This window comes from Mustela nigripes, chromosome 4 (genome assembly GCF_022355385.1).
Source record: "Mustela nigripes isolate SB6536 chromosome 4, MUSNIG.SB6536, whole genome shotgun sequence".
Taxonomy (NCBI): Eukaryota; Metazoa; Chordata; class Mammalia; order Carnivora; family Mustelidae; genus Mustela; species Mustela nigripes.
Genome location: NC_081560.1, coordinates 13,052,836 through 13,065,046, shown reverse-complemented (window position 1 = coordinate 13,065,046; position 12,211 = coordinate 13,052,836). Strand labels below are relative to the sequence as shown.

General features: G+C 39.3%; 1 protein-coding gene across 1 annotated transcript in view; it reads right to left on the bottom strand.

Moving 5' to 3' along the window:
- Positions 1-10,076, bottom strand: part of BRAF (B-Raf proto-oncogene, serine/threonine kinase) — a 180,476-nt gene extending 170,400 nt beyond the window's left edge. The window contains exon 1 of the mRNA XM_059396263.1: positions 9,883-10,076. Within this exon, the coding sequence (XP_059252246.1) occupies positions 9,883-10,014 (132 nt within the window). The 5' untranslated portion in view covers positions 10,015-10,076. The remainder of the gene's footprint in view (positions 1-9,882) is intronic.
- Positions 10,077-12,211: the final 2,135 nt, after the last annotated feature.

Sequence of the window (12,211 nt, the reverse complement as noted above, 5' to 3'; positions counted from 1 at the left end):
TATATATTTTTATTAGTTAATATTTTTGTAATATGGGGGCGCTTGGGTGGCTCAGTCATTAGGCGTCTGCCTTTGGCGTGGGTCATCATCCCAGGGTTCTGGGATCAAGCCCCGCATCAGGCTCCCTGCTCTGCGGGAGGTCTGGTTTTCCCTCTCCCACTCCCCCAGCTTCTGTTCCCTCTATCACTGTGTCTCTCTGTCAAATAAATAAAATCTTTTAAAAATTTCTTTTTAAATAAAAAAAAAATTTGCAATATGGTAAAAAGGACAGTATTGACATTTTTGTGCAACCTACTGAAACATCCCCTTCATTTCTTATAGAGAAATTAATTTTGGATGTAATAGGTTTTCTTTACCTGCCATTTTTCATGAACCTCCCCACCAAATAATTCAAGATAGGAGTGTACTATTTATATATAGTAGTGAATCCTGGGGTAGAAAACACCTCTGAGAGTAAGAAAATTATGGTCCTTTTCCTTCCAAAAGTATAGTTAACACAAGAAATTAAAAAAATCAAATTTTAAAGTTCTAAAAAACCTAAGAATTGGATCTACCTAATTTTAAGAATTAACTATAAAGCTACAGTAATCAAGAAAATGTGGTACTGGCCAAAGAAGAGACATAGAGATCAATAAAAGAGACTACAAGTATAATCAACTGATTTCAATAAAGGTGCCAAGGTAGAAAAAAGTTTCTTCAACACCTATGAAACAACCGGACACCCATATGAAAAAGAATGAAGAAACTTTAACCTTTACCTCACAACATATATAAAAATTAACTCCAAATGGATCATAGACCTGAATGTAACAGCTAAAACTACAACATTTCTAGAACAAAAACAAGGGAGAAAATTTTATGATCTTAAGTTAGATAAAGAATAGGACACAAAAAGCAGGAAACATAAAAGAAAAAAATGATAAAATGGACAAGGTAATTAGGAAAATGAAAAAGACAAGCCACAGACAGGGAGGCACGTGCAAAACACATACTGATATACAGGACTTATATCCAGAATATAAATATAGTGCTCTTACAACTCCACGAGAAGATAAATATTGAATAAAAAGATTTAAATGGGAGACTTAACCTAAGAAAATATGTGCATAGTAAGTAAGCACATAAACAGATGTCCAACATTAGGTATTAGAAAAATACAAATCAAGACCACAATGAACAGCTATTACATACCTACTTGAATGGCTAAAACTAAGAACAATGACAATATCAAATCCTGACAAAGATACGGAGTAACTGCAACACTCATTCACTATGAGCAACAATACAAAATGGTCCTACTTTGGCATTTTCTTTCTTTAATTCCAGTGTAGTTAACATACCTTGTTATATTAGTTTCAAATGCACAATATAGTGATTCAACAGTTTCAAAATTTATTACCCAGTGCTCATCAAGAGTTGGTACCAGTACCAACTCCCCGCTGGTAACCATGTTTGTTATCTATTGTTAAGAGTCCGCTTTGGGGGGGTGCCTGCATGGCTCAGTTGGTTAAGTATCTGCCTTTGGCTCAGGTCATGATCCTAGAGCCCCAGGATCAAGCCTCATATCAGCTCCCTCCTCAGCAGGGAGTCTGCTTCTCCCTCTGCCCATAAGCATGCTCTTGTGCGCTCTCTCTCACAAATAAATAAATAAAATCTTAGGGGGAAAAAAGTGTCTGGTATTTTTTTGGCTTGCCTCTATTTTCTTTGTTCATTTGTTTTGTTTCTTAAATTCCACATATGAGTGAAATCATACAGTTATTTGTCTTTTTCGGACTTATTTGGCATTATAGATCCATGTGTGCTGTTGCAAATGGCAAGATTTCATTCTTCCTTAGGATTAATACTATTCCCATGTGCTATATATACACACACACACACACACACCACTTATTTATCATTCATCAGTCGATGGACACTTGTGGTGCTCCCATAGTTTGGTTACTGTAAATAATCCTGCAATAAGCACAGGGGTGCATATATCTCTTCAAATTGGTGTTTCTGTACTATTTGGGTAAATACCCAGGAGTGTGATTACTGAATCACAGGGTAGTTCTATTTTTATTTTTGTGAGAAATCTCCATACTGTCTTCCACAAGCATCTGTACCAGTTTGCATTTCCACAGAGCATGAGGGTTCCTTTTTCTCCATATCCTCACCAACACTTGTTGTTTCTTGAGTTTTGATTTTAGCCATTCTGACAGGTGTCGTGTGATGTATCTCACTGTGATTTTGATCTGCATTTCCCTGATGAGTGATGTTGAGCATCTTTTCATGTGTCTGTTGGCCATCTCTACGTCTTCTGTAGATATGTCTGTCCATATCCTGGGCCCATTTTTAAAAATTGGATTGGCAGTTTCTTATAAAGTTAAATATAAACTTACCATACAATCTATCAATCAACCCTGCTTCTACGTTCTTACTCAAGAGAAATGGAAACAAATATCCTGAACCCTGAACAAAAACCTGAACCCATGTGTTTATAGCAATCTTTATTATAATTGCTGAGAAGTAAAAACCACCCTACTACTCATCAACAGGTAAATGTATAAATAAATGGGAACACATCCATACAACAAAATATTACTAAACAATAAGCAGAAACTAATTGGTGATACATACAACATGGGTGAATCTCAAAAACATCAAACTAAATGAAAGAAGCCAAATACATAAACCCCGTACTTGCATGACTTCATTCATATAACTTTCTGGGAAAGGTAAAACTAGAGATCAGACCAGTGTCTGCCAGGAACTGAGGGTCAGGGAAGGGGACAGAATGCGGAGGAACTAGGAACATTTGAGAGGATGGAAATGTTCTGTGTCTGGATTGCGGCAGGAGTTGCAGGATCATTTACATTTGTCAAAACTCATCAAACTGTACAGTTAGAATGGTACATTATGATATATGTAAATTAAAACCAAATCAACCCGATTTTTCTCAAAAAGCAATTATGAACTTTCTATATACCTCTAACCTACACCTTAATTTCAAAACCTCTAATATAATTCAGTCTCCCCAGACCAGGAGTCTGAAAACCTTGGCCCATGAACTAAATCTGCGCCATCATTTATTTTAGTACTAGCCCATGAAATGGTTGAAAAAAAATCAAGAGTACTCACAACACGTGAAAATTATATGAAATTCAAATTTCAGTGTCCATCAGTTTTATTGGAACAGTCATGCTCACTTGCTTACACAGTCTAGCTGGTTTTGTGCTATAATGCCATTGTTGAGTCTGTTATTTTGACAGCGACAAAGCAGTTAGGCCCATAGTGCATAAAGTTTTACTATTTGACCGTTTACCAAAAAAATGTTTGCTGAACACTGTTAAGGAAGGTACATGTTGTTGAAATTTCCCACACAGATTATTACAACTGAGAAGATTCATGCCAGTGCACATCTCTCTTCATACACAGAAGCTCTAAAATCTCTACAGCCATAAAACACTTTTTTTTTTTTTCAAGGAGAGCAATATGTAAAGCAGAAAAATGAAGAACTTCAAGAGTTAAGATGTAGGGGGACTGAACATAGCCTTCAGTTAACCTCTGAAGAAGGCCTTTGAAACCCAACAACAGTGTTTTTTAAAAATGCCCTTTGGAACCAAATGGTTGTCAATCTAGTAAACTGACTTATAAGTAGCATAGAAAAAGAGAACTGCAGGGCGCCCAGTCGGCTCCGTTGGTTGGGCCACTGCTTTTGGCTCAGGTCATGATTCCAGGGTCCTGGGATTGAGTCCCACATCAGGCTCTCTGCTCAGCGGGGAGCCCCTCTTTCTCTCTGCCTGCCTCTCTGCCTACTTGTGATCTCTGTCTGTCAAATAAATAAACAAAATCTTAAAAATAAAAAAAGAAAGAAAGAAAAAGAGAACTGCAAAGTACAAAAAAATAGAATGCATCATATGTATTAAGGTTCCATTCACTATTTCTTTCACTACAAATCTGAGTACCTACGTGCCAGATACTGTTGTAAAAGGTGAAGATAAAAAAAATGTTCAGTACAGACAAAATCTATTTCTCCTATGCACGTATTAGAGGAACTTAAAACCTGAATTTCTCACAGTGGTATATTACCCTGTAAAAACTACCCTCCTATGGAACATTTGTCCCAAAAGTGCTGTCAATAACTACAGCCATATTACAAGAATGAAAATGATGTTTCATTTGACGTTACAGAGCTTCCAGAAGACAAAGTTAATTGAGTTCAGAGCAATTTTTCTATTCTGTATCAAGGATATTCCCAAGACCCAGAAAGGAATGTAATGTTACTGGGCATTCATTTCCCTCTATATGCATAGTCTTGATATGAGAAGAAACAAGACTAATAGTTTTTTAAGCCCAAGAGAAAACATGGAAACCAAAATAATCTCAGAGGGTAGAGGGTAGAAAAAATAATTGCTTAATGTTAGGGTGTAGGCTGTATTAAGCGTTTCTTCTACCATGCTAATTATGTATGATAGTAAAGTAGGTTGGTAGCCAAAAGAAACTAAAAAATAAAGACTACCTCCCAGAGTACGTCAATGCCTCCAGCAAATATTTAACAAAAGAATGGAACAAATGAGACTATCTTTTTTTTTTTTTTTTTAAAGATTTTATTTATTTATTTGACAGAGAGATCACAAGTAGGCAGAGAGGCAGGAAGAGAGAGAGAGGAGGAAGCAGGCTCCCCGCTGAGCGGAGAGCCCGATGCGGGGCTCGATCCCAGGACTCTGAGATCATGACCGGAGCCGAAGGCAGTGGCTTAACCCACTGAGCCACCCAGGCGCCCCGAGACTATCTTTTTGATTCTTACATTATCTATAACATTATGACTATAAAAGCACTGTTTGCCTTTAAAAAACAGAAAAGCTCCTATACAGGCTCACCTATTTTGAACTCAGTTCTCTAACTATTGCTGATCCTGATCTCACAGAATAACCAATGTGGGTAAAACAGAATGAATAGAAAACTCAAATCAACTTCTGAATTAGACAAAATCAAGTAAGAATTACTGATAATAAAGGCTTACTGTAATGACAATTTGAAGAGGAAATATGGGAAGCATAGCAACATACTACATTTCCTAAAACAAGAGGATTGTGATACAAAATCTTCATTAAGTACGCAGCTAAATTAATAATATCAAGGTGTCTAAGAAAACAAAATGTAGGGCGCCTGGGTGGCTCAGTGGGTTAAAGCCTCTGTCTTCGGCTCAGGTCATGATCTCAGGGTCCTGGGATCGAGTCCCGCATCGGGCTCTCTGCTCAGCAGGGAGCCTGCTTCCTCCTCTCTCTGCCTGCCTCTCTGTCTACTTGTGATCTGTCTCTGTCAAAGAAATAAATAAAATTAAAAAAAAAAAAAGAAAACAAAATGTATTTTCAATTCTAAAGGAGACGACAACTTTATTACTGGGGGAAAGGAAAAAGGAAGAAAGCTAAGCATCTGCCTCATTCTTCAACAGGTAAGCATGAGGTCTTAAGAAAATGTTAAATAAAATAAAAATAAAAAATAACAATGCAGCCTGCTCCTTTCCTCTCCTCCCCACCATTCACAGAACATAGGTTAACAATTGTTACAACAGCTTCCTATTCATCCTTATCAGGAAAGCAAAGGACAGAGAATTGAGAAAAGTCAAACTTCTCTGGCCTGTTATCCAAATATAATTTTTCTGGCCTATTATCCAAACAAGATTAAATCAAGTTTGCTCTTAGGTTTACTACATTCAAAGATCTGAGCATCCAGTACCAACATTCCTTTCTTATCTGTTTACTGATAAATGATTCCTTTAAAAGTCAGCATGTGTGAGTGACTGATATCAGATAGTTTTCTAAATAAAAGGAGTAGAAGCCTAAGGAAGCGAAGGAAAGAGAAAGAGTACACAAAGAGACAACCAGAAATGCTAAAGACAAATAGCTCTTTTATAGTTATGCTTAACAGGTATGTTCTTTCCACCTTCAAAAATACCTAGACAAAGTATTAACAGCAAAACCAGAACTACACAAGCACACAGTATGCTAACGGGACTACCCCCTTTTAGCAGTATGAGGTAATCCAACCTGGTTTCACACTGCTAATAAAGATGAGTTTTAATACCCTGGACCATAAGATAAAGAAGATCCCATCCCAGAATACTGCTTAGTCAATGATTATAATTACACAACTTAACTAAGGCTGGTGATAAGAGATCTTGAAAACAATGTTAATTTTAATTGTAATGCAACTACAAGAAGCTCCTACTACAGATACACAGCAGAAGAATAGTTAATAAATATCACACTCTGGTAGAACACATTTTAAAAAATAAATGTATTTATTATATCATATAGTCATGCTATCCCATATTATACCATATGGTCATGGAAAGAAACATTGGGTAAATATAAATGGTCAGAAGTAAAGGTTTAATGCCCAAAGTGTAAGCACATTCATTTCATAAATATCTAATAAGCTCCTATCATTTACCAGAATATTCTATTTTGACATCTACAAAGTAATAGAAATACAGGACATGAAATCTGTTCACTTCCCAAAACAATTTAAAAACTAAAACCTACATTCTATGTTCAAAATGTTTGATAGCAAGCAGTTAAAAAAACTCTAATATCCAAGAAAAATGATTAGTTTTAAAAAATGAAATGTAAAATATTTTGCTATATTAAGTTTAAAAATATTATAAAACCACATATACTGTATTATACAAACATTAAAAAAAATTTTGGATACACACCAAAATGTTTAAACTAATTATATCCTAGTGGCAAGATTACAGATTTTTTCTTTTCTTTTTTTTTTTTTTTTGTACTTAGAGCTTTCTAATTTTTCAACAATGAATGTGCTTTCCCTCTATAGACAGAAATTTTAATGCAGCTGAAATTTCCCTCTGAGAAACTTTAAAAACAAAAACAGAAAACTATTTTACTGTCAGGCAAGGGAATTCTTTAGTATAAAATGTGTCATTTTACACAAGTATAACTTCATTTGTTTCCATGCACTTGGCAATTATATCTCTTCAAGTACACATAAGGAAGATAGTTCAATTAAAAGACCACGGTACATATCAGTTTGTACTGGATTAACAATACAACTTCAAATTTTAAATGATTTCTTGGAGGAATTTCTTCTGCCATCCATAACACTGATGTCTATATTCAAAAAAGATCCACTTTTAATCATTTATTCCCCTCCTCCCCAATGCGAATACCTTTATTATCAGCTCCTATCAGAAATTATAGAGGGAAAACTATTCATCACTAAACATTAAAACCTTAGAGAGGAGGAGGCAGTACAAAACACTTCTAATTGAATTTAGTTAGGAGTATCCTTTGTAGTTTCAGGAGATACCAATATGCTTTCCAATGATTGGCAAATTTAAACTTAAATTCATTAGTGTAGTGGTTCTCAAGCATTGATACATGAGAAATGCCCAGGAAGTGTGCCAAAATACTGAAACTTACGGCACTCTCACCTACTGAATCAGAATCTTGAGTATAGAACTCAAAAAAACAATCTGGCCCTTTCAAATAAGATAGCAGAGACTGTACTTAACAAAAGACTTCTCTACATCATTGCAAACTGTTCTACTGAGCCTTAAAGTTCTCAATGTAAACAATGTTATAATCAGAGAATTACAATTTCATGACCCATACCCATTAATTTATCCATTCTTCTACTCTGTAATAGTCTTCAAAGTTACAATTCAACAAAACCACACATACACTACAGAGTAAAGCAAGCCCAGAGGCACCTGTGCCTGGTAAGACAAAGGCATATCCGATTCATGGAAAAAATAGACAGCAGATGTGACCCCTAGTATTTAGCTATTAAAAACAATGTATCCTAAAAATAAATTTCCATGTCAACGGAACAAAGCTGTTTATAAATAAGAAGGAATGTGGAGGTGTGGGGAAGACAAGAGGAAGCTTCAGCAAGTCAAGAACCAAAAGCCAGGAAACAAGGCCAAATGAATGGTAACGGGCGACTAGGAAATGAGAATAAACTAGGAAATGGAAGAAGGGAAGAGCTCTATCCTTAGAATCCCAGAAGTTGGGGAAAATGAACAGATGTTAGAGGAAACTGATCCAAGCAAAAATGCAAACTAAAAATTAAGTGGAAAGTCGTGCAATTACGGAAGGAAAAAATGAAACAAGATGGGATCAGGAGGGAGACAAACCATAAGAGACTCTTAATCCCAGGAAACAAACTGAGGGTTGCTGGGGGGTTGGGGGTAGTGATAGGGTGGCTGGATTATGGACACTGGGGAGGGTATGTGCTATGGTGAGTGCTGTGAAACGTGTAAGCCTGATGATTCACAGACCTGTACCCCTGGGGCAAATAATACATTATATGTTAATTTTTTAAAAAGAAGATATGAAAACTTTAAATCAAATGATGGTATAGAACACATGATGCGCATAGATGGAAGTGGTATAAGAGGCTGAAAAATTATTATTGTGAACAAACTAGAGCAAGCATATAGGATGAATTTCCAAAGATGATGAAGCAGGAAAAGGAGCATTGCACAGACAAGAATGAGGCGTTGAGAATTGGGAAACCAAATGTAAGCAGAAGGAAGGAAAGAGAACTTTGAGCAAAGTCAACGGAATAACTCACGTTATCTAATCAATTACAAAGCACAGTTATTATACTAAATAGTATCTCATAATTTGCAAAGTATAATAAAGGTGTTATTTTATACAGTACAACGCCAAATACTAAATGGAATAAATTTTCCCTAAAAACCGAACGTAAGTAATTTGACCAAGTGGTAAGAGGCTGAATATTGCAAAAAACAGGCCGAGAGAAGGAGAAGCCAAAGCGGGAAAAGTGAAAGGTAAAAACTGGGACAAAAAGGAGGACAACAGAAAGAAATCAATCAAATCTATTTAAAAATGGGTAGGAAAAAATAAAGAGGTGTGAATACACAATGGAAGACTAACCAGAAAGTGTCTGTAATGCAAATGAAACCTGATGGAATCCTGACAGCTTCAGGATTCAGAAAGTAAGGAAGGCGCTCCAAAGCGTCCAGACGGACTTGTAAAGATAACAGATAACAATGTTAGGGAGCAGCAGAATGATCCAGACGACCTGAAGAGAACTAGGGTAAGAGAGGTGCAAAAATGGTTTTAAGTAGAAACTAAGGCTAGAAGGCTGGCAGGTCCGACAACCGGCAAAAGAGCGGAGCAGCAGATGCGAATGGGTTGGGGGGAGGGTTACCACTCAGCGACAGAGCACAGAACTGGGGGCCTGACACCGGGATAAAAAGGAGAACGGAAACAGTGGGATTTAAGGCTGAACAAGTCAAGATTAAATCACAACCAACCGCTGGGTAAAACAGGTGAAGAGACATCCCCCAAACAAGTGGAAAAGTGGAGGGGAGAGCAGCGGCCTGAAAAGGGGGACATCAGGGAGAGAGGAGGGGTATGATGCGCCCCATCACTCCCGTGACCATATAATAATTCCAACAGCAACTCAAGCTGGGGTCCCGGCCCCGGCTACTAACCTACATCTTTTCACCTGGATGCCGCCACCCTCTCCTACCCCCCACCCCCAGAATAATGAAAACATCGAAGAGACGAGAGCCTGGCTACCTTCAGCCAGCCGTGACCTTCTCGGACCAACCCTGAGTCTCGCCCCCTACTGATAGCCTCCTGCTCAACCAATGCTGCCCGAATCCCCCAAGCTGGGGTGCGAGTCAGGGAAACCCCCCTGGGCCACTGTGTGTGTTTACGTAGCGAGGAGCTGCATGACGGATAGGAACAAGGCGGGGATGCCCATCTCCCACCCCGCAGAACCCAAAGAAGGATGTGGCTGAGGGCACCAGAGCCCCCACCGTCACCTCGTTCCCCCAAAAAACACCAGCCAGCCGAGCCCAGAGCTCGGATGTGTGTAGGGTGCGCCGGCACTCACCTCCTCGGGAATGGCAGGGTCCGCAGCCGAAGAGGCCGCGGCGCCGGCGCCGGCCTCGGGCTCCATATCCCCGTTGAACAGAGCCTGGCCCTGCTCCGCGCCGCCGCCGCCGCCGCCGCTCAGCGCCGCCATCTTATAACCGAGAGCCGGGGCCGGAGCGACCGCTGCTGGGCGGGGAGGGGGAAGGGAGGCGGAGGGTGGGGGGGGGGGGGGGGGGAGGCGGAGGCGGAGGGCGGGGGGCGGCGGGGAGGGACGGCCGGGGCGGCGCCGGCGGCGAGAGGGCTCCTGGGCCACCTCAGGAACCGGCCCGCGGCCCCCGGCGCAGCCGAGCCTGAGGGGATTGGGGGAAGGACGCTAGGCGGGGGGCGGGGGAAGGGGGCGGAGACGACTAGAAGTCGCCGCGGCAACGGCGTCACCCCCGTGTCACGGCCGTGACGTCACCCGGGGTGCGTGACGTAATCGTAGGAGCGCCCTCGCGCCGTCGTCAGGGGAGGATTCCTTCCCCTCCTGCCCACCGTCGCGCGCGCACGTTTCCTCGGCTCCGCGGTTTCCATGGCTCCGATTTCCTACTTCATTCTCTTCTCGGTCTTAAACCTGTTCTGTAATGTGGGATTTACTAGAAGAGCATGGGTGGTGTTGGAGGAGAAGTTAAAATCCTAGAGGGAGGAAGACGGGAAAGCCCATGCCACTTGTGTTTTTTTCCATTACAGCGAATGTGTCATAAAAATAAGATTTGAAACCCCAAGGTGGAAACATTCGAGGAGAATTTCATAGAAATGTATTTAAGGGCAGCTAAATCATCAGAATGATTTTTGTATCCGTCTCATTAAAGGATCTGGCCTGTTAAAGAGGGTCTAAATGGAAGTCTAAAAGCTTATCCCCATCGTTGAGAAATAAAACGTTTTCTTTAAGTGTGTGTTTCATCTTCCAGTCATTCTGGAAATGGAAAACTTTCCATATGCTAGTGCCTGCACAAGGCACAGCATTCTAGACATCTGGAGCATCAAAACTTTAATAATTTTTATTTTCAAGATAATTATTCAAAACATTTTAAATACTAGGTGCCTCGCATGAACAGAATATTCCAAGGTGTTAGCTGTGCAAAATATGCATCAAAACAAGAGAGGGGTTCAGTTCCCTTTGTCAGGCCCAATTACAGAATGAAATTAAGGAAACCCAGTTCATTATTAAAAATACTTTCATCTTAAAGGAAGAGGGAATATTCAGGGGGAAAAAAATGAATGGAGAATAGAGAAAGGAATATAACGGAAGTTACTGTGGGCTCCTAATGGTGTACAGTTTTAATCACCAAAGTAACATAAACATCAAGTCATGAGAAGCTTTGAGTGAACTACATTTTTTCTTCCCATCTGGAGGGAAGTCACCAGTGACCTCCTTACAGTATTCACCATGATTAAAGAGATCGAAAGCTGTCCTACTGACTCCTGAAGCTGAATGTCTGCATATTGATAGAGTCACTGTGAATCCAGGTACTCTAGAGATAAGGCATTGTGTGTGAGGCTGCTTGATTAATCAGAGTACTAATATTTCTCTACAATGAAAAATGGAAAGTAGAGACTATCAAGTGGGCATGATAGATTTGTTAGCATTGTTGTACCTTTTTCTTCCAAGTAGAAAAGTCTCCTTGAAGAACTAAATATAAATCAAAAAGAGGTTTGGCCATAAGAGACTCTTAATCTCACAAAACAAACTGAAGGTTGCTGGGGGAGGGGGTAGGGAGAGGGGGTTGGGTTATGGACTTTGGGGAAGGTATGTGCTATGGTGAGTGCTGTGAAGTGTGTAAACCTGGCGATTCACAGACCTGTACCCCTGGGGCTAATAATACATTATATGTTAGTAAAAAAAATTTTTTAAAAGAGGTATGGCAAAAGAAGAGTAAATGAAAACTATTGTAAGGGTTAATGTCATCAAGCTATACTAGTCTGAAGCACTCTTCTTTACTGTAAGGACATACTTCTAAAATGACCAAAATAGCACCATTAGCCAGTCGTGGCACCTTTTACCCTTGATTTTATCAAAAACAACTTGCAGCACTTTTATTTCAACGGTCCTATTTCATTTTTTTTAAATCAGACACTAAAAAATTATGTCATTATGATACTTCCTCATAACATTCAAAGTTCTAAGATTTGTTTTCATTGGTTCCATTTTAAATTATAACCTTATCAGCAACAATCTGTAGCTCATATCCTACATAGTTATTTCTCCATAGGATGACTGATCTCATCCATTTAATAGTGGTTCTTCTTAGCTTCTATTCACTCAATATTTTCTGCCCTTGTCTTTAAATTCTGGATATATCTTATTT